This window comes from Struthio camelus, chromosome 8, assembly GCF_040807025.1.
Source record: "Struthio camelus isolate bStrCam1 chromosome 8, bStrCam1.hap1, whole genome shotgun sequence".
NCBI classification, from domain to species: Eukaryota; Metazoa; Chordata; class Aves; order Struthioniformes; family Struthionidae; genus Struthio; species Struthio camelus.
This window is the reverse complement of record NC_090949.1, coordinates 12,824,477-12,847,087: the sequence shown is the minus strand read 5'-3', so window position 1 is coordinate 12,847,087 and position 22,611 is coordinate 12,824,477. Positions and strand designations below refer to the sequence as shown.

Below are 22,611 nucleotides of genomic sequence, written 5' to 3'. Positions count from 1 at the left end.
GAATATGTAATACAAAACTAGGCATCTGTCCCCTTATGAGCTGCCAAAGCTTCCTTGTTGCCACATACAACAGAAGTTAAACCTTTTGAAGATACACAATTAAACCATTGTTTCTTTGGAGGGTACTTTACTCCTAATGCAAGTGTGGACTCACTCACAGGGAAGAGTCTATCCTAGAACTCATACAGTCTGGCATCAATGAATGGCCTAAATCAATTTGCAAACTCAGTGGATAGTTTTAGGATGAGCTGCTTTAACGTGAAGTATGCCGCCTCTTCCTGCAATCATTCACTAAATGGATTTGTGCTCACATAGTACTTTGACCTATGACATCCTCACTAAAATAGCCAAATAAGTCAAGGTAATATTTTCTGTGACTCACAAGTCCTTTAGTGCCTTTTTCATGACTATCAGCATTCAGTTATTTTTCTGATCCTTAGCCAGGAGAGAGCAACCTAAGGGCTATTCTCCAGTGCAGGTCCTGTTGTCTTCCTGCTCCAGGCAGAGGCTGCTTCCTTTTATGGGCTGAGGAATACTTAACTTTGGAAGTAGCTGTTGAATTTTCCCTGATGTGAGCTGATGAGGAAAGACAGGTCCACTGGAACTGCCTGCATCCTTTCTTGGGGCCAGGTAACCTTTGGACCCTAGACACTCTTGCAATATTTTCTTTTTAGCTTTGTACAAAGACCTTTCACCCGACTAGGACAGCTGGCTACAAATCTAGCATCCCCAGGGCATTCCTGAGTTTTCATAGCTGAGGATAAGATGGATATAATCTTACTTTTATATTTACTGAGCTTTCAACAACTCCAGAATAGCAAACAAAAGGCTGCTTTGCTATTGCTATTATCAGGAGTCTGCTGGGAGGTTATCTCTGTATTCTTATTTCATCTATGTATAAAGAAATATACAGAAGCATTTCTCAATATGAATAAGCAAGTAATATATGATGTCAAAAGCAGAATTACTAATGTTCTTACAAAATATCCTGAATTTCCAAGGCAGATATGTATGTTTGAGATATTAGGCAGGTGTTGAAATCAAAGTAACCAGATTGCAGCTGGCTGCTTAGGATCTTACTCTGGCATTGTTATTCATCCTGACTATTTTGCTTCATTAATATTTCCATTCATTTCTGATATCCGATCTGAAGATGTAAGGATCTGCTCTTTAGCAAGTATGAACATTACCCTTAAGAAATTATGTACTTTTAAATTGATATATAATTTTGGTTCTACGAAATGCAGAATGTGCTGTAGTTAGTTCCGTGCCATCTATATTTTTACTTTGTATCTGCTACTTGTATAATGGGTTCCAAAACGGTGCTGACAGTTTTGTATAGCAACAGGTGAAAAAGTTGTGATAATGCATGAGCTGATAAAAACTTCATGGATTAAAGTTTTAAAATATGTTTGTTATCATTTGAGATCACTTTAAAAAAAATCAGTTGTCAGCCAAATGGAAAGAAAAAAAGGAAATTTTAAAACCATAATTCACTGATTTTTGTTTCTAAATCATCTCTGTGATCTCTGAGATAAATATGACCTAAACCACTGATGGGCTGAGACAGCATTTTTTCATCATGCCCTCCTCCTTTTCAATCCCTCCTGAATCATTCCAGCTACAAATTCCTAGGTGTAAAGAGAAAGGAAAATGTTTCCCCTTTCGTATGAACTGAAGAGACAAATACGTAAGAATAGGTTTAGAATGAATTGAACGGATACAGTAAAGACTTGGCAAACATGCTATTTAGTAACTCACACCCAGTTGTGCAAGGCATGGCCTGTAATGACAGAATCATTGTGAATTTCATACAAACCACCTTTATATACACTTTTATTGTTTTATTACTTATGTGAGTTACTTATCCAAGGTAAAATTTTAATCCTAGAGATCTTCCAGAGCACCTATCTCATCTGGAAGAGATCTCAAGATTCAGTCTTTAAGCTTAGACAAGTAGGAATAATAGGAAAATATCTTTTAAAGCCAATACATACTTCTCAGCTATCTACAGATAGGGAACAAAGCTAGCTGTTCTGGAAATCTAGTTACCTCTTCCTCATAAGTGCCTCTTCCCTTACTTCTGTGTTTAAAATCTCTCTGTCATATCCTGAAGTCATTTTTTTTCCCCCCAAAGGTTCTATGTTCTGTGAAGCATTTGGAGATAGCTGCTTTTGCTGCCTTGACCAGGAGGAGCTGACACTGCGGGCTGACACAAGACACTTGTGTTCAGGGAAGGTATGGAAACCCCACAGGAATACAAGTTTTGCTTAATTATGATTCTCTCAGCTGCAAAGACAGATGACGTTATCAGATGTTTTATCAGACTCTCCATTGCTGTTAACAATGGAGAGTCTGATCTAAACAAGTTTTGAGCACTTCAGGTTCTTCTGAAGTTGAAAAGCTTCAAATTTTTACCGTTGCATTTAATCTGGTCCCTAAATACTGGATGTAAATAGATTTGCAAGTTTGTTGATATGGCTCATGAATGCTGTGTGGTTTAGTAGATCATGTCTAACTAAAAAAAGATCTGAGTATGCCAGAAGATATAACACTATCTCAAATATAAGGTCACAAAGCTTGTATGTCATGAATTTCCAGAATATATATATTTCTAGAAGTCTGTATATGCACAGGTTTATATATATACTGCCAGAGCCTGGAGCTGTTGGTCAGCACTTCCATGGAATGAATGTTTATATCTTATATGTCCATACTAGTAAACATATATGTTGAAGAATATCTTCAAGGTTGAGGTAGGATGTGAAGACTGTCCCTTCCCAGCATAGCATGTTGCATGCTTGTGGAATCTGCCTACTGATTAAGCCATGTGACTAGAAAAAGTGAATATTGCTTAAATATCTTTTCATATTGTAACTTTAATCATTAATTAAATGACATTTTAAGGCAGATCATAATAACTTAAAAATTCTTACTCACACTGAATAGTATCTTACTCTGCAAGTCTCAGTGCTTTTAACATGATTACTCCCAGACTAAAATAATCCCCAGTGTATCGGTAGAAAGACCTGGTCTGATTGTTAGGACATGGTTTCCTGGAAATCTATTATGTCTGCAATTTTAATCTTTATATTTAAAATGGGGAGCATGGGTTACTATAAAACCATAAACAACTTATATAGCAAACAAAGATGTGACAGTCTTTTCCTCCCTTTAATGTCTTATCTTTCCCCTTAGAGTAAACTCCCTCCTTTCTTTCTCTTCATGTGGGCTGAGTTTTTAATGGTCCCTGCATCCATTCTAATGAAATATCTGAGAGAAGCCAGAGTTGTATATGCAACACAATGAAAGTTACCTTGCTTTTCCTGTAATCAGGTTTCATTTCACATGTCTTGGTATCTTTATGGTTATGACTGAAATAATTTTGTGGCAAGCAACCTGGCTATAGCTTTTTAAGGGGGTCTCGATTCTGTGCTCTTGATTCCCATAGATTCAATTCTCAGTGAAATTGTATGGTAGTTATTCTGTTTGGACATTGCATTACTTTCCCTTAGCTAGACAGGAGTCAGCAAGAAGTTATGGGTGGTCACAAGACTTTACGCATAGTTCAGCAGAAAACTGTTGAGACAACAACATCTCTGTGTAGCAGGAGGAGATTCAGTAACTAGCAATACGATAGGGAAATTCAGATGTGATTTGAATTCGTTATGCAGTTTTTCTGAGGCAGAAGTTTTTTTTTAAATCAATCCAGAGCTAATTTCTGTATCAAGGGAGTGGCTGAGCACTGTAGTTTATCTCTAATATCTAATCCGAAATTCCTGGCTTAATATTTCAGTGTCAGACATGACCATAATAGACAACAAAATTGCCTTAATGAATAATCAGAGAAACTTCTGTGGGAGAATTTCTGGGCACCAGAGACCTGTGCATCAGGATTTATTGGGTGGTCCAACTCTAGTGCTCCAACAAGGAACAGCCTGAAGGGTGATTGTAACCAGCATAGATTAAAGGAATACCTAGTGTATCAATGGTGATGAGAACCAATGGGAGTCAGTCCTTAAGGTACCTTCCTCCTCCTTGCTTTCTCTTCTGTGTATACATTACTTGGGATTCAGCATTTATGGTTAAATACACAAACACACGCACACACACACACACACACACATGCACGCAAAATAATATTCTGGTGAAAAATTCAATATTCCAAATATGGAATTATATGTGGAGTATACACCGAAGGGCAGAAATAGGGTTCCCCCATATGTTGCTTGGGATAATAGAATAATTATGTAAGTGATATGTAGAATGGTGCAATATGCATACTTAGAACTCAGAACCTCAGAACAGCAGCATGACAGTGAGAAGTATTGATAGGGAAGGAGTAAAATTTATGCTAGGCCCAGTGGAGGTTAATAACAATTGTGATAAATAGTAAAATACAAAAGGGCTGAATTGAAACTTGAATCTCTTTGAGACAGCTTATAACCAACTCAGATGGAAGACAGCTACAAATTTCTCCTCAAGATAGTCCACCTACATCAAGCCAAATAAATTAAGCATGAGATGCATAGTTTAAAGAAAAAAAAAAAGATAAAGCATACTTTCTTGCTTAAAATACAACATTGCAGCAAATGATATTTTTTTCTTGATTGAATAACATAATGTAAGGTTGTTACCTACCTTAAGTTCTCTAAAAAAGATGCTACTCCTAGCCCACTCAACAATGGAGAAGAGGGTTTGGTCAGCCATTTTACACATAAGCCCAAATGTGTTGAGCTTGTCATGCTTGCTTCTGTTGGCTTGCTCTTGCTGCAGGTAGGCCATGATCTTAGCTTGGACTTGTGGCTCATCTGGCTCACATTTCAGGAGTTCCAATATCAGATGTGGAATACTTGCTGGTGAGCTTGTTTGATAACTATCCATGTATGAATAGCCCATTATTGACTCTGGTGAGCTAGTATAAGGGTCGGGGTACTCGGACTTGATCGCACGACTTGGAAAATGGCCATAGGTTTGGTAACCTTGCAAGCTGCCATGGGGTGGCATTGTCATGCTAATTGGAGAGGTTACAAAGGGACTTCTGTCATAGTCTGTAGGAGGCAAGGCAGTATGGTTCAGAGGTAGGCCTTTGGAGGCAGAATGGATGTTCTGGATTGCAGAGGATATTGTCAGGTCAGTGGGCATTGCTTGGATCACCTGAGTCATGGCTTCCAGTTTAAGTCCATTTGCTCGGATAAGGGCTTTCTTCTGCTGCTTCAGTGCCCTGTCTCTCTTGTACATTGGTCCAAACTTGTTTCTGCCTCCGCGCATTCGGTCAGCTCGCACAGCTGTCAGGGCAAAGAAGGATGTAAAACGTAATTAAAACTGAAGAGATCAACATTTTTGAGCAGAACATACATTAGGAAAGTATAAAAATGTAATTCCTTTAATGTTTTTTAAATTCAGAATAGCACTTTTATTCCTAAAGGAAAAGATTTTATCTGATTTAACAAACACCGTTTTCTCTGGTATTTTTAAGTACCTCATGCATATTACTAGTATGGAAAGTCTGCTGTTTACATTGATTAGGACACAGGGACAAACACGATGGTTGGCCTCAGGAATTTCACACCTGCCATGGGATCAGGTTGAGATCTCAGTGAATGTTTGGTTTTATGTTAAGCTACTATATCATTAAGAAACAAGGGCTGATGTCCAGATTTTGTCGGAGACGTATCCAGCAGACCATACTGGCTCATTATAATCATTCCATTACTGCCTCCTACCACAGCAAAACATCCAGAACGTAAACTGTGAACTGTTCAGTAGTCACAAAGGGGAATATGCCTTCCTTGGCAAAAAGGAAATACTTCCTTTTGATCGTTCTGATCAAGTTAGTGTAGGAAGTTTAGGAGGTTGCTGGTGAGGTGACCAGCTACAGAAATATTTAGCTGCAGTTGGAACGTGCCCAGAGAACGCTGCCAGCTTGCTGTCTTCCACATGCAAGGTGGGAGTGACACACAAACTATTGACACTGTTCTGGCTTGTCATATCTCTGGAATTAGAAATAATTAAAACAAATCCACCTCAACAGCTGCCTTGGGAGTCATATTGGTGGTCTCTGTCATAGCAGTGGGTGTTGCCGTGGTATATATCTAATGGGCTAGTGAGTAGCTCCTACCAAGCCCACCTTGCCCAATGGCAATTAGATTGAAAGAGGAACCTCTGACAGTCTGGTGACATGTTGAGACTGCTGAGATTGCTGGAGGTTAAGTTCTTGAGCTTTTTATCTTAGGGATTAGTACAACATTAAAAATTTATTGTGAATGCTAGATACACATAATACTGTACATTATCATAAGGACTTTAACGTTTAATGATTTTTTTGTTCTGCAGTAATTTATGAACTAGACTTTCAGCCTATATGTATCACTATCAGGGAAATACACATAAAAACGTCAAAAGCATTTGCAATTATGAAAGTATGTGTTCTTCCAATTTGCTGGCTAGAGGAAGAGAAATTGTATGGACGTGACATAAGAAAGATTATATAAAATTTTTAGAGCATCTTTAGAACTACAAATACCTTATATTTATAGTAAAAAAAAAAAAACCCACTGTTGCTAATATTGCTGTTAATTTTGGGGGGGGGGAGAAAATTGCAGGAAAATGAAATAACTGAAACAACATGCTGCTAAATGTTGAGGCTAAAGGTAATTACCTTTAAATCAATATGCATAGTATCCTCCAAGTACTCTACAATTAAAAACTGTAAGCCAAATTCTATGGGGAAATACTTTTTATAACTCCAACAGAAATTAAAGGTGAACTGCATGTGATCACAGAAGCACAAAAATTGGTCCTATCTCACTGCCAGTAATAGAGAAGAGTTAAAAGTAGGAGTACACACTCATATTTTACCCTTGTTCTTAATGCCAGCAATGGGAAAAGGATTCCAAATGTCTTTTTATTTTATTGTTTGAATTTGGAAGAATATGCAGTAATACAGGATATTCAGTGTAGCTGAGTCTTGTGGGCAAATAGAATAGTGTTGAATTCGCCAGACTGCAGATGGCTGATCTGGCTGTTTATCTTCAGATAAATCTACAGATTTCCTTGCCAAACTCGAGTGATTGGCCCTTATCTTTTATGGTTAGCTTTCGGCCTGAGCATTCCTGGTTAAGTGTCTCAGGTGAATGCCATTTCATACAATCATAAGAATAGCAAGGTATGTTTCTGATCCTGTCCTTAGTCAAGCAATAATGCCATTTGTTGTGAAATTGGAATTTTAGTATTCGATATATCAAAGTTAGAATGCATTGTGTTAAACCAGTATGAGTCCTAGATTTGATTCTTACTGATAGTTTTGCATGCTGTTATCTCAAAGGATATGCTACTTTTTTCATTGTTCTTTGTACATAAGCGAGCGTAGTATAGTCAAAAAATGTACTTGAAAATGCCTTATTCTCTTTCATTTCTAAAAATATCTCAGGTGTAGCATCACAAAAATATAGGACAAAACTTTAGAGATCATTTAGTTCCTTAAACCCAAAGACCAGTCAATGTGAGGAAAACCCTCAGACTGGTTTATCTGTTTTTATCTGATCTCTAGCTTATTGTCAGAAGCACATTAAAAATAAAAATCCTATTAAATATAAATAAAATCAGGTCACTCCATGAAGAAGATCTGCATTTACTTGTAATTACTTTTTTTTCTCATCTGGACACTGCTTACACATTTTACATTTAATCTAAATTAAGCCTGTTTTTAAAAAGCTGCAGAACTAATTTCCATGCTGTCTAGATCCCTTCATGCACAAACTCTAAATTAATTATTGAAATATTAAATTACATATATACACATATGTAAAATGGGTTTATGGTTTTGACTAGTCTTTAGTGATTTATCATTTACTCAGGAGAATTTTTTGAAAAGCAACAATTTCATTAAGCACACACACAAAACCATCTTTTACTACAATATCAAAAAAGTCATAAATATGTAGCCAAATTTGTATAAAATAGTATATATCATATAATAACATATAGAATTCTATCATATTTTCAGAAATTAACCTATTGGATACTTGATAATATCAGCAAGACTATGGCTCTTACCTTCTAATTTCATTCCAACACTTAGACATTTTTGAAATCGACAGTAAGGGCATCGTTTTCTCTGTGTTTTGTCAATCTGGCAATTCTGATTTTCTATACATGTGTACCTTTTGTTATTCTGGACTGTTCGCTTAAAGAATCCCTGTATGATAGATAAAAAAGTTAGCCTGTTTTACTTTAACAGTGGGCTTCAGCATTTTATTTTATGGAAATCATTGTCAAATACTTTTCAGATACCACTCAAGCACTTATGAAGTTACATGGTTTATTTTAAATTTCAGTGAGATGTACCCAGGAGAAAACTGCCAGACTCCAGAGGAGGTATTCTTGTATTAGTGCTGTGTTTTATAGACTTATGTCAAAGGTTGGTAAGACTGGCTGAAGTCTCCTGCGTTCCTAACAGAGGTAGCAGAAATAGCAAAGCTGACCAGTTCCTCCCTTTTGTACTCTTGAATAATTGTAAAATGATCGAAGTGTTTATTTTAAAGTAACTTTATGAGGAATAAATGGGAACACTGTTGCAAAGAAAACAGAAATACAGAATACCTCTGGCTACTGTATATCCCTTTGGTGCATGCTAGAAGCATAATAAGTGCTTGTTATTCATTTCTCATTGATTTTTTTTTTCATGAAAATGTCGTGTGCTAAGTTAATTTTTCCATGCACTAAATATTTTAAATTGCATTGCTCTGCCAAAGGAGTTTCCTTCACAGTGCCTTACTTAGAACTTAAAAAAAAATCTTTCACATATTATTTGACAGATGCCGTAAATTTATCTGCATAGTACTACTGTACTTTAGAGTTTAAATAGTTCTGAAATTATCTTCCAATATGATAAACTGCATTTGTGAATGTTTTAGTCTCAAAACAAATCGTACATTAGTTACGTGACTTAGTGTGTCAAGGAAGTCCTAACAGTACATAGTTTGTATGAAAAAAGTGCAAAGTCATTATAGTCAAAGAAGTTTACATTCTACTACTGACGTATGAAAAATCTTAAGAAAGCTGCGTTAGATTTTGTAAAGCTGATCTGTATCAGTGACACCTTTTCGTCTTATGCTCCGGGAACAGAAATAGTCTGAATATATATAAATCAGCTAAGATTAATATTTAGGACAGTTAGGAATGAAAGTTGTTCTGTAACTATATCCCTTCACAACAGCAAAACACTTTAAAGCAATGGTAAAGCTGCAATGCAAAACAGTCCGAGTTGTTTCTCTCCATTTGTGCAACTGAGATTTCTAAGAGGCTTCTAAATCCTAAAGCTTTTTGGAGGTTAATTTTATATGTGAGTGTAACAAGAAACAGATCAGAAAGAACCCAAATTATTACACATCTCTCTTTTCTTTAATCATCTTTTTTTTCTTTCTATATTTGAAACTTTTTGGCTATACTTCTGTTTGAATGAAGTAATTAGTACAGAACCTTGCAGCTTTCACAGGTGAGAAGTCCATAATGGTACCCAGACACTTTATCTCCACAGACCGGACACAGTTCCTCAAGGTCTTCATCATAAGAGTAATTCACCATTTTAAACTGAGACACTGGAAAAAGGAGAAACAGCACATTCAATTAGAATCTACATTAATAACTCAAATTTATTGCAGCTATTCTGAGCTAGAGAAAAAAAAACTTAAATATACCACTGTAAAATGAAAAAAAAAGTTTTATTTTTAAAAAACACAGCTTGCATTGAAGCATGCAACGCTTAATCAACGGCAAATCTGCATGATACTTAACAAGCGGACAAAACCTATCAACTTTACAGTTTTATGCTCTTAATGTTTATATTTACAGAGCGCTGTTAACCCAGTCCTTAATTCATGGAATCACAAACTAAATGAATTCATTTAAATCCCCAAATGATCACGAACATGCTTTAAAAAGGCAGAATGAAAAGATGAAGTGGCACGGACGCATTTAAATCAACTTGGGCTGTATGGAACAGTTTGTTTCCTTTAAAGTTGTCTTTCAACATCAGCTTGCAAATATTTACTTAGCCTAAACTTGTACGCGACAGAGCCGGCACTTCTGCGCTGCGCTAAACGCGAGTTACCCAGTGGCAACGCCAGCTGCAGGCGCCGGCCCCGCTCGGCGCCCCGGGGCTCCCCGCCCCTCTCGGCCAGCCCGCCGGGCCACCGCTGGCCCGCAGCGCTGCGTCGCGGCCGGGCGGCAGCCAGCCCCGGCAGGGGAGCTGCGCGCAGGAGCCTGCTGAAGCCCGCGCCGGCCCGGGCGCAGCGCGGCCGCCGGGGCTGGGTCGCCCCACAAAGAGCCCAGTCAGCAGGGCTGGTGTATTCCCCGCGAGAAACCCCGCCGCGCACCGCAGGGCCGGTTTTCTTCCCTTTTCCTGCTGCTAAACCTCCGATGTGCTCAACAAATGTATACCGGTAACGCAACCAGTGATCCCTGCGAGAGGCGGCGGCAGGGCCGAGGGTTTGCCCCTTCGCCGGGCGCCCCCGGCGCGCTCAGCGGCCGCCCCGCACCGCCGGGGCCGGGGCCCGGCGGGGGATGCGGGCAGCGCGGGGCCGAGCCCGGCGCTGTGCCGGAGCGGGCGCAGAGCCGGGGCACTAACCGGCCGTCACGCAGCCCAGGGAAACGTCTCCGCGGCCGGGGATCAGCCGCCCGCCGGCGGCGTGGGGCGGACGCGGGGCGGCGGCAGGAGGAGGCGGAGGGCCGGGCCCGGCGCGGCCCGGCCCTCTGCTCCCTCGGCCGCTGCTCCCGGGCCCGGTGCTGGGACAAAGTTCCCCCTTCTCGCAGGAAAAACCAAGCGGGAAAGCAGGGGTTTTCCGAGCGCCGCGCCCTGGCACAGATCCTCCTCGGCGGGCGAGGAAGGGGGGGGGCGCCCCCAGCACCTCCGAGCCCCCGGCCCACCGCGCCTCGCTTCCCGGCAGGCTCCCGCCGGGAGACGGACCAATTTCGAAACAGCGGCCAGCACAGGAGTTTCCGCCCGGGGGAGGCGGGCAGGGCAGGGGGGCACTGTGGGTGCACCGGGCGCAGGGCAGGCAGCCGAGCCCCGCTCCCTCCCTGCAGCCCCCGGCCCGCAGGGGCATGGCCAGAACCCCCTCCGCTGGGGCATCGCGCCGCCGCCGCCGCGTCCCCCGTCGGGGCGCCGCGGGGCAGAGCTGCCGCCGCAGCCGCTCGTCACCTGCACCGTGCCCGGGCCGCCGCTGCCTCGCCAGGCGCTGCGCGGGAGGTGCTCACCGGGACTCGACTTTCCAAGCGCAGCTCTCTCCACCATAAACTTGGGGGCTCTTTTGCGCCAGCCGGAGATGAGACCGTCCCCCCCCCCAACTCCCCCCCCGGATCTGCAGCGGGGCCGCTGCCAGCCAGCAGCGACCCGAGAGGCGTTTGCAATCCGGGGAAGGCTCCCGGCGGCCGCTGCCACCCGCCCCTCTGCTTGGTGGTTCCCCGGCGGCGGCACCTCCGTGCCGTGGCCCCGGAGCGGGGAGTCCCGGGCCCCCCGCTGCGGCCCGAGCTGCGCTGCAAGTCGGCCCGCGGGAACCGGAGCCGGCGGCGGCGGCGGGGCGGCTCGCCCGGCCACTCGGGCAGCGGTCGTAAACTTTTTTGGCAGGACGAAGGGGCAGTTTGTTGAGGGGGGCCGGGGCGTGCGCGGAGCGGGGTGCCGTGCCTTTCCTCCCTTACCTTGCATGTTTTCCGGCATCTGCCCCTGTTCCCCATTCGACCGGGCGAGTCCCAGGGCTTCCGTCTCCACTTTGGGCAGCATGACAAGGCGGCTGCGGGCCGGGCTGGGGGCTCCGTGTCCGTCCGCAACACCAGCACCTGGACACGGCAGCACAGATTTAGCTGGAGCAAGGGGCGCTCGGCGGCCGCTGCCTCTTCCTCCTCCTCCTCTTCCCTCCCTCTCCTCCAAGCCAGCCCTTGCCCTGCTGCAGCGGGAGCACCGAGCGGCCCCGGCCGCCCCGGCCGCCGGGAAGCGCCGCCGGGTGCCCGCGGCTGAGGGAGCCGCGGACCGGTGGCCGGGCTGCAGGCGGCGGGGGCGGAGAGGCGAGGAGGAGGAGGAAGACCGGGGGGTGCCAAGGAGGAAGGAGCAACCCCGGGAGCCTACAGCAGCTCCGCCCGGGGCTCAGCGCGGCGGCAGCCCGGCGCCCCGATCCATGCGGAGCGGCACAGTGCACAGGAGCGCTCTGCTGCCGCTGGTGCTGCTGGACAGGGTTCCCACCCCCGTCCCCCTCCTCCCTTCCTCCCTCCTCCTCCTCCTCCCCCTCCTCCCCCCGCCACAAGTGCGGAGGTGCCGAGTCGAGACCTCTAGCCCCGGGCCCGCGGGGAGGCGCTCCCGGAGCCCGGGGGCTGCGGGGCGCGAGGGCTCCGGCGAAGGGGGGCACCGACACCGCCCTTACAGCCAATAAGGCAGAGATGGGATGAGCAACACCCCCGCACGCACGCACACACACACACACACACGCACGCACGCACACACTTGCTAAGCGTGCTAACCGCCGCCCGCTTGCTAAGCCAGGCTGCGGGGTGGGGGCCAGGGCTACAACCACCCCTTCCCGCACCAGCGGAGCCCGACGGGCCGCCGGCCCCGGCGAGCCGGGCTGCGCCTTGGCTCCGGAGCCGTGGCGGAGGGTGCGTGCCCCGCGGGCAGCCTCGCCGCCGCCCTCCCCTTCCGTCCGTGCGGGCAGAGGCGGCCAGCGGCAGGCTCGCCGCCCGGACAACCCCGGCCCTTGCGGCCGCGTCGCTTGCGCGCAGCCCTGGAGCCTGAGAGAAGCGGGCGGGAGCCACACTTGAGCTTGCTGTCCCAGTCCTAGCTTTGTCGGGTCTCCTCCCCTGAAAACTTCTTGCGAAATCTATCGGTGCCAGTTGCATCGTTTGCACAAAAGCCAATGTCCTGACAGAGCCATCGCTTGAGCAAGAGGCTCCCTTCCCCGGCCAGCAGGGCAGCGAGCGGGACCACTTCCAGCGGTGTCCCGGAGAACTCGTTCCCGGCACCCGAGCGCTGCCGGCGTGAGCCCGGGCCGGCCCCGGGCGGCGGCGGGGCCCCTGGCCGCCCCGCTCCCGCCGGGCGCGTATGTTTGCCGGTGTGGGATGAGCGTTATTTGCACCTCTGAAAGCATCCGAGCCCCCCCTGTCCGCCCGCTGGGGTGGCCGAACTTCTTTGACACTTGAATCTTCGTTGCGTATATTAAGAGCTGAAAATATTTGGCGCTGAAAATTGCTTCCGATTGAAAGTGAGGCGCAGAACTGACTACAGCGCAGGGTATAGTATTTCCTATCTGTTAGGACAGACTTTGTAAAACTTGACCCTTGCTCTGATTTACTAAAAACTGTTGATGATCGAAAGGTTTGTAGCGAAGTGGGATTAAGTCCTTCAAGTACAGACAGTGAATTTGGTTGTGCTCTTTCCTAGACAGTTTGAACTTTCGCATCAAGTAGAGCTCTCCGCTTGATTCACTGCAGATCTCGAGCCAGATGGGCACCAGCGCCACTGAAGTAGAAATTCTCTCTTTTTTTCCTTCTGTATGCAAGATTTAGTGTTTGGGGGTAGATCGGATGTGAAGAGACTCAGACCTCTCTATCTCCATACACTCACGCCTTTTTCCCATCCCGCTTCGGGACGGAGGCCGGGCAGGCGAAGTCTTGATCTATACCAACATATTATTTCTCAAGTTATAATTTCACAGCTTAGCAGCCTGCGAGTAACTTTTAACATAGCAAGGTGGCGAGCTGCGGTACCAGACCGCTCGATGGCTAAGGGGTGGTGGCTGACAACTCCCGAGGGAATGCCCTCGTCTCTTGGCAGAGAGCCGCTTGGGAGGAGACCCCGTTTCGGCCCTTGGGAATTTGTTTTCCCCAGATTTATTAACCATTAATAAGCCCTCTCTCGGGCGTCGCCGGGTACCCTTGCCCAGAGCTGAGTCCATTCGGCTCGGCACTGGCAACGCCGGCAGCGCACCGCCGCGGCTCCGCTCCGCTTGCCCAGGCGCCGGGCGGAGGCTCGGCGCTGCGCCGCGGCTCTGCGCTGCGGCCGGGGGTCTCCGCGGCGCGGCGGGGCCGGGGCCTCCCGCCTTGCGAGCCTGCAGCGGGGCAGCCTGAGCTGCTCCTGGCCCGACGGGTGTCGAGGTAGCCCTTGGGGGTGGCTCGCGGGGGAGCTTCGCCTCCCCGCTGCCCCTACCCGCAGCAGAAGCGTTGTCAGAGCCAGGACGGTTTTTTTCCAGCAGACCTTGCAAAGCTTAATTAAGACGTATCGGCAACACACGGCCAGGACCTGGGTCCTGCAGCCCTCGGAGCTCGGTCGGGGAAGTAACCGGGTCCCTTCCTTCCTGCTCACCGCCGCGGGCATTCACGCCGCTTGGTGAAGCCCCGCCGAGGCTGTTCTCGTTGTTGCTGCTCCCTGAAAGGCACCGACGTTTTAAGCGAAAGCCGGGGAGGAAAAATCCTTTGCAGGCAGGGCAGGCAGGACCAGACTCCCGGGCAGTCCGGGGAGCTGCCTGCCCCGTCGGGGCCGGCGCGGGCCAGGCGCGGCTCCCCTCCGCCGGAGCGCGCCCCCGGCAAGAGCGGTCCCCCTCCCCTAGCACCCGTCCCCAGCGCTTCGCTCGTGCTCGTGGGATTCATGGCATTGGAGCGAGTTCAAACTGCGTTGCAAAGCTACTCCGCGAGCTATTGCTATACATGAAAATACTTTGGAGTGGTTATTACACATCCACCTTTCTCCGAAGTAACAGTTTAGGGCAGTGCATATTATAAATGATACCTGGTCCCTTGTGGCTACATTTAATTTAACATGGAGTTCTAGCTCTCACGATTGCCTTGAGCAACCTTAATTACCCTTTCTTCTAATCTCTCCTCCATTCCTTACTAAGTTCTCCAAACTTTTTTTTTAATGTGATTTCTCTCCTGAGTTTGCCTGCCTTGTTCTGACTTTGCCTGAAGGTCTTGATTGACGCGTGTAATTATAATTATAAAAGATGATGGCTCGGGGAGCTTCCAGCAGCCTTGATTAGCACAAGGAGCAAGACCTGGAATATTTTATACTTCCCAATTTAAATGTATGTACACTTACATTAAAAAACTGTCTATTTTTTTTAAATAATCTGAAACATCTTTCACCTCTTTGTTTTCAAGGTAGAGCGTTCTATGTGATGGTATTTAAGGCAAGCTCCAATTTCTCACAGCTTCAAAGAGGCCACAGAGCTGGGCACATTTCAAAGACTTTTTCCCTAAGGAGGGGCGTTTCCAACTTTGAGGGTCTGCCCCGTGAGCAACAAATAGCATGGTCCCTTCTGCCTTTGTGCAAGAAAGTGTCCCGAAGAGGGACTGATGTATCCTGCCTTTGGCGGGGAGTGATCAAGGCAAACTTCGCAGAAACAAATGAAAGCAATAAATGAATGAAAGACTGAAACTTTTTTCTAGGGAAGTCTAAACCCGAAGACAGTCAAAAAGGCTTATTGGGAAATATTTTCGAAGGAGAGAAATCCACAACATGTTCCCACCTTCCTTCCCCGCTGAACATCCGCGTTTGCAGCCAGCAGCAGAGTCTACCAGAACAATGTCTCCCTGAAACTGGTGGCTTCAGCCAGACGGGGGGCGACAGTCATCGCCACGCAGCCTGTCCCCGGGCACGCGTGGACACGGCCCCCGCCCCGGCACACATGGCCCCGGCCCGCAGGGAGACGCCGCGGAGTGTGGCGCGCTCGGGTCCCCTCTGCAGCTGGGAAAGTTTGTAACGCGTGTTTGCTGCTTCACCACACACCCCCTCACGCCCAACTTCACGAGGCTCTTCACAGCAGGAAATACGTATCTAAATCAGACTCCGCTCTTTTCTTTCTCCATTTTTTCTATTTTCTTCTTCTCTTCTCTTCTCTTCTCTTCTCTTCTCTTCTCTTCTCTTCTCTTCTCTTCTCTTCTCTTCTCTTCTCTTCTCTTCTCTTCCTTGCCCCATCTTTTTTTCCCTTCTTCCTTTCTTCCTGGTCATAAACGGATCATCACCCCCACCGTGCAAAGGAAAGAGTGCCTCTGAACCTTCCAAAGCTCATAACGAACAGGAACGGGCTCCTCTCATCACTTTACCGATGAAATACTACTTCTAATTTCTAGGGGTTCATCGGGCGGAGGTTGTTAGTGCCTCCAACTTAAGCTTTGGAAAGTAAACTATCCTGTCTAGGGAACGGAAAAAACAAAAACATACTTTATTTTTCTTTATTATTTGATCTGCTGTCAGCGATACAGAGTGGGTGCTTCAGGCTGAAACACTTTCTGTAGTAAAACGCACGCCGCAGAGGATCACTTTTCAAAGTCTCTTGCATTTCTCTGCTGTGAACGATTCGCTGTTGCCTTACGGGGGTGTCGACCCGCTCCGGTCCGGCACAGAGCACTGTTTCCAAACAGCCAATTAATAAGACCGCGAGGCTATTTTTAAAGAGCAGCGAGCTGCGCGCCGCGCACGAGACGGCGGCGCGGAGCGGCGCGGAAGGGCAGGGCGCGCTCCGCAGCCGCGCGGGCTTGGCCGGAGGCGGCGGCGGCGGCCGGTGCCTCGCCCGGGCCCTGTGCGCGGCAGCGGCGCGGCGCGGTGCGGCGCGGTGCGGCGCGGTGCGGCGGCAGGGCTTGTGAAGCGGCCGGAGGGGCGGCGGGGCCGCAGCTCTGCCGTCGGGGCCGCAAGCCGAGGCCCCCCGGGCGCGCCGGGGCGGCGAGCCCCGCCCGGAGCTTGCGGAAGGGATTCACCGCATGCACGCCGGCAGCAAACCGCAACCTCTTCCCCGCGGCAGCCTTCTCCATTGGGACCCCTAACGATCCAGTTTTGCAAGCAGAAACGCTGCTAGTTTCTTTTCTTTCTGGCGATAAATTATTTTGACTTCCATATGGAAAAGGCGCTCTAAGGCAGCGCAGGGCGACGGGCTGCCGGGACCTGTTGCCGCTAACGGTTTGAAGGGAAAAAGTAGGCGCTGCGCTCGTCTCTGAGCGCTTGGAAAGTTGCGGGCTCTCCTGCCTGCTGGGGGCGAGGCGGGGGCCGTGCGCGGGCGCCCGCGGGAGCAGCGCGGGCGCCCGCGGAAGCCGGGCCGCCGCCGGCAGGCGCGCTCGCTGCCGCCTGCGGCCGCCAGCCCGCTGCCCCTTGCCGCCGCCGGGAGCTGTTTGCTTTTCCGTTTTTGTCTTTTATCTGTGCTGCCCTTTCGGAGCTGTGTGCGGAACATCTAGTTAAAAACGCCGGAGCTTGAACTAGAAACGCAACTACAAATATATTTGTATATAAAGCAAGGCTCCTGTCAGGGCTGAGCACTGGCCTCTGTATCATAAGAGATAATTGATTTCTATCCTGCACAGACAGGCTTAAAAATGAAATTTCTTTTGCTGAGGCAACTGACCTTGATCCGCTGGTGAAAAAAAGATGTTTTAGGTCTGCGTCTCTCCACCCCCCCCCCCCCCTTACTAATTATGTTTTGAAGCTTGAAAAACTTTATTTCAAAAAGTAATTTAATAGCTGATCTTTATCATGAACAAAGCTAAAGCTCATATATACACATATCGCATAAGATTTCTCCACACAGAAGTATATAATCATAAAACAAACCATGAAAAGATATAATAGGCATAGTTTATACGGAGAAATCTCAATAAGAATTATGTACATATGCATGTCTGTTCATTGCATATAGGAATATATTAATATATATTAATATGTACATGTTGCATATGTTAGCCATGTAATGCATATAATGTACTTGTGTGATACGAGTCAACTGTACACGTTAATAATAACATGGCATACGAAGCTGTAATGATTTTCCCCATGTTGCAGCCAAGCATAGCTCTTGCTGCAGATAATTCTTCCCTTTCACCCTGTATAAAGACAAGTTTGAGAGCTGACCTTTAAATTACCAACATGGACAAGTGACTGGACGCATTTTGTCAACATTGCAGGCTTTCCTCAGGAGACCACGGGCATCATCATTGTTACTTTGCATCATCTATTTTGGTATTTAAAATCAGACTAACCGGAAAAAGCTGGCTGTAAATGTAAGTCCTGCCACTTTGTAAGTAGCTCATTTAATAGTAAACTGAATTTCCAAAAGTATATTGAGAAGAAAATAGCATAAAAATCAAGAATAACAGCAAAGGTACATTGTTATAAACAACTTGCTTACGGCTCAAGTCTTGCAGTCCTCACAACAGCCCAAACTCCACTCATTCCAGCAGACGTTTCCCCACATCATTACTAGCCAAAATCCTAATCTAAGAATTTGTAATGAGACTGGAGTTTACTTTATCTAGCACTCCTGAAAGTCTCATGAATGTTTCCTAATATAACTATTTTTCTACTGTATTTAGCTACTCTACAGAAGACGCAAATGTTTATATAACTTTTAAAGATAATCTTTGCTGTCTTTGTTAGTCATACAAAATTGCATTATATATGCATTCTAATAATAATAATAATACAGAAAAAACAAACTTTGCCAAACTCAAAAGCACTAATTATATTATAATATAGTAAACTGCCTGAGGACATACATTAAAATTAAGATGGCAGTAAGTATTATACAAGGTGGAAAATTTCACAGTTAGAAACTACAAGTAGATTATTTTCTTGTTATATAACCACTTTTTTAAGTTAATGAAACAGTTATTTGTGTTAAATAATCATAGCTAATGCTTATAAAAATTACATAGTATCCCTGAGGACACTAAGATGAGGTTGATTAGAGGAAAAAAAATGCTAGTAAAGTAGCTTTGTACTGCCCATGAATCTGATAGAAGAAAAATGTCATGGCACCTTCATAAACATTTTCGGAAGCCAATTTAACGATCTTGCTCTGGAAGATACTGTGTACCATTAAGGTCCAGTGAATTCCAGTTGCCTGTTTGACTGTGTGACTGTAAACCTAAACCCAGGTGTCAACAAAGGGCAGTGCCTGCTCACGCTGCAGCTCCAGGACGGCTCTGCTTGCTTTCCAGGGGACAGATCCACTCCTGTTTAAATCAGTGGAAAGGGTCTGTTTTGCATTCATGAGAGCTGGATGAGGCCCTTCTCGCTGAGAGAAAGCTAGGTCATTCTTACTGTGACTCTGACCACTGATTTATACCAAAAATGAACTTATCCCCAAATGGGCTGAAAACACTTGAGTGCGTGTGTGTAGAGCAGGCACTCCCCATGCTCCTGCCTCCTCCGTTCGCCCAGGGCCCAGGGCCAGCGAGGCTGCTGCGAGGGGGGCTGCTGCGAGGCGCCTTGCAGACTTCCCCAGAAGCCATCCGCTCACTCTGCCTTGACTTTGAGGGGGAAAAGCGAAGGAGGTGCTGGGAAGGACTGAACAAAAGTGAAAGTCCAGGGGCAGGACTTACTGTTAAAAACACGTGCTCCCAATTCTGATTCTACTTACACCCTGGGAGGACAGCTCTTTCTTCTAAAGAATTACTCTGCAAGTGCAAATAAGAACAGACTCCAGGTCCTTCCTACTCCCTCCCACCTCCAAACAGAGGCCTGAGGGGTGGTGCGGGCTACACTTCTTTAACCCTTACAGGTACGCAGTGGTGAGTTTACACATGCCGAGTTATGTTCACTTTTCAGCAAGGCCACCGTGAACTGGGACATACCTAGGACCCTGGGCACACAGAATTTCATAGTTTCATAGGATTTACACCAGCTTTTCCCAGGCTGTGCTTTGCAAATCTGTCCCAGTAGGTCTGCAATACAGCACTCATATAAGCTCACTTTGGATGTATGGTGACATCAGTGCTCTGCTACCTTGTGTTATCCACCAATTTATCTCTCATATCCACACAATTTAGGGAACCCAAACCTGCCACTTTTTTGGAAACCATAAAAATTGCACTGAGTTGGACAAAATTTGATGAGAGGAATGTCTTAGTTGCTCCTCTCCTTGGGTTGTATCCTTTCACCATGAGAAACTTTATCTAAGTGATCACTCTTCACATGCATGAGACTACTGGTTATTTTACCATCCCATGCTGAAGGCTCTTCCAACACCTTTTCTTCCCCAGGAGCTGAACGGAGCAAAAGTCAGAGCAAGGACCAAAAGAGTGAGGCTCAGCTTGGAGGCTGGACTTGCCCCTCATTTCCATATGCTTCTGGGGGCAGGGCTGTGCGAAGGAGCACCCCACACCTGCAAAGGCGCACAACAGGGCACCTGCCTTGACTTCTCCATGGCTTCCCCAGGATGAGCCCTCCTGGCCCAGGTAAGGCCTGACCCTGCCTGGAACTGTGCCCAGCAGGCCAAGGCTGCCACGTGTCTTGCCACCACTGTGGATGCACTACTGGAGGGACCACATGGCTCCCTCCGAGGAGAGGCGCTGGGAACCTGTCCTTGGAGCTGGATTGACCCCAAGGCCAGCCGGCTGGAGGGCCTGATGATGCAGTCCCTGGGGCATTACTCCTCCAGCCACTCATTTCTAGCCCAGCAAACCTCACTGTAGTGCTGGACAAGGTTCTTGTAGGGGAGGTGCAGGGGAGGGGGAGAGGGTGTGAAAGGAGCCCTTGGAGGGCAGGCTGTCAGCGATGGAGCCCAGGCTGGGTCCTGAGTGGGGGGCTTTTCCCATGTGCACCCTTCATTTCCCCCAGAAGAAGTGGCAGCTCCACCCAGGAGATCAAGATCAGGTTTCAGTTACATTTCAAGCAATTTCCTGTAGCCATTGCTGCCCCCTTCATTCCCGTGCCCCACCGGCCCCAAAGCCTCCCTTGGCAGCAAGGTGCTCACTTCACACCCAGGATAAGGGCGAGCACCTTGCCTGCCATGCAATGACCTTCCTTGGGAACAAGGGGAGGAGAGAGAGCCCTGGTGCCCACGCCTGGGTCCAAGCTCCCTCCTTTCATCTTTTTTCATACGGCGCAAACCCACAAAACCCAGGCTGTGGGACCTCTGGCACTGCTGGGCTGGCTTGCTCAGGCCAGGGAGCCAACGCATCCCACCTGCAGCACCCGTGAAGGAGAAGCTTCCCTCCGCACGCCTTCCTCTACCTCTAGCCCTGCTCAGCCCCATTTCTGTGGACCCTGTGGGGGGCTGAGCCCGGACACAGGCCAGCCGGGCAGGAGATGCTGTCACCCTGCCGGAGGAAAGGCACTTCGCTCTCAGTGGCAGAATGACCCGAGATACAAGACACAAGGAGAAGTGCAGGGAGTGCAGTGGGGAGAGGCAGCCCGCTGCGGTCCAGCCGCAGGAACCACAGCCCTGGCAGCACAGGCTCCCCCAGCCCGTGGGAGCCCGAGGGACCCAGCACCCCTCATGCCTGCACTGTGGAAGCATCAGTGCCCTCCAGCTTTCCCGACATGGCACGAGTGGGATTTCCATATGCTACTGAAAACATTCAAGTTCTCTGCTGCTCTAAAGTCTTGAATGACTTTTATTGTCTGAAACATCCTCTCCCCAACAGAACAAATAAGTATCTCCCTTTTAAGATATATAAAGGAATCTATTTGACATCTGTATACTTGCAGAAAAGATCTGAAAACATTCCTGAGATTTTATTCATCCAGAAGAATCAGGCCAGAAGTGGTTTAAATCTATTGGTAAACTTATGCTTTTCATGTATGTTTATACACATACACCATTTCAGTTACTAGCAATTGTAGTAGATAAAAATACCATTAATTGTCTGATGATATATGTGATAACTGCATTATCTCCAGAGAAAAGAATTCTTCACTGATTCATGAGCTATTTTCCTACATTTTTACCTAGTATCATAAAGCTCCTGTATGGATAAATACATATGTAAATTAAGTAGTTCTATTGGCCTCCCCAATTATAATGATTTTTTTTCAGTTTGGACAGGCTCAAGTCTAGTATATTTACACAGAGTCATCAAAACAGTTAGAAAACTGTTACTTACCATCTGATGTAAGTCCATGTTTTATAGATTCCTGTATGTTGGCTGTGTGAGAACTAGAAGACATTATTAGATATAAATATACAGTATCCTTGGGTGCAAGGTGTACAGCATTGAGTACAGAAGAGGTGCAGCCTGTAAACTTTTCTGGCCTTGAGACCCAGGCTATAATAACCTTCAGTGAAAGTCAGTGTGATGAACAACAACAAAAAAAATTATCCAAGAATTCAGAAAGTAACAAGCATGTCTTGCAGTGGACTCTGTACTTTTTCCAGCATTAGTGACCTGCTGTAAACCATGTATCCCATTTCATGATAGTCTCTAATCAGAAGAATTGGAACTTGTGATAGGTTTGGCATCATCACGTGATTTTGTACAGCTTGATAAGAGGGCCCTGTTATAAAGTGACAGCAAAAAAGATAAGAACTCTTGGCAGATAATGACAGAGAAATGATTAACTTAGAGTGGAGAGGTGCTATGAAGCCCGGAGAGTGGAAGGTTGTAAAGTTGTGGGGTCATAAGATCATACTGAGTGGATGAAAAGCCATACCAATGTAAGTGTAATGACTATAAACTCAGACTTGTGACCTGTCTTCTTGATGTCATCACCTCTTTGCACAGTGGACAACAAGCATGGTTGTTTTGGCTTCTGTAAACACTCTTTGGATGGCAAAACAAGCAAACATTAATTCCTTAAAGGAGGCTTGTGAATGTGTTTAGGATTCTACACCCTGAGTAATAGCATTAGCAAATCTC

At 46.8% G+C, this 22,611-nt stretch overlaps 1 protein-coding gene across 2 annotated transcripts in view; it reads right to left on the bottom strand.

Moving 5' to 3' along the window:
• NR5A2 (nuclear receptor subfamily 5 group A member 2) overlaps nt 1–22,194 on the bottom strand; it is a 100,305-nt gene extending 78,111 nt beyond the window's left edge. Inside the window, exons 1-5 of one of the 2 annotated variants that reach the window (XM_068952136.1) lie at nt 21,859–22,194; nt 11,701–11,838; nt 9,484–9,602; nt 8,059–8,200; nt 4,642–5,288 (exon numbers count right to left, since the gene is read on the bottom strand). In XM_068952136.1, the coding sequence (XP_068808237.1) occupies nt 4,642–5,288; nt 8,059–8,200; nt 9,484–9,602; nt 11,701–11,838; nt 21,859–21,922 (1,110 nt within the window). In that variant the 5' untranslated portion in view covers nt 21,923–22,194. Of the gene's footprint in view, nt 1–4,641; nt 5,289–8,058; nt 8,201–9,483; nt 9,603–11,700; nt 11,839–18,158; nt 18,176–21,858 lie in introns of those variants that run through there. The other variant, XM_068952137.1, reaches the window with a different exon arrangement.
• Nucleotides 22,195–22,611: the final 417 nt, after the last annotated feature.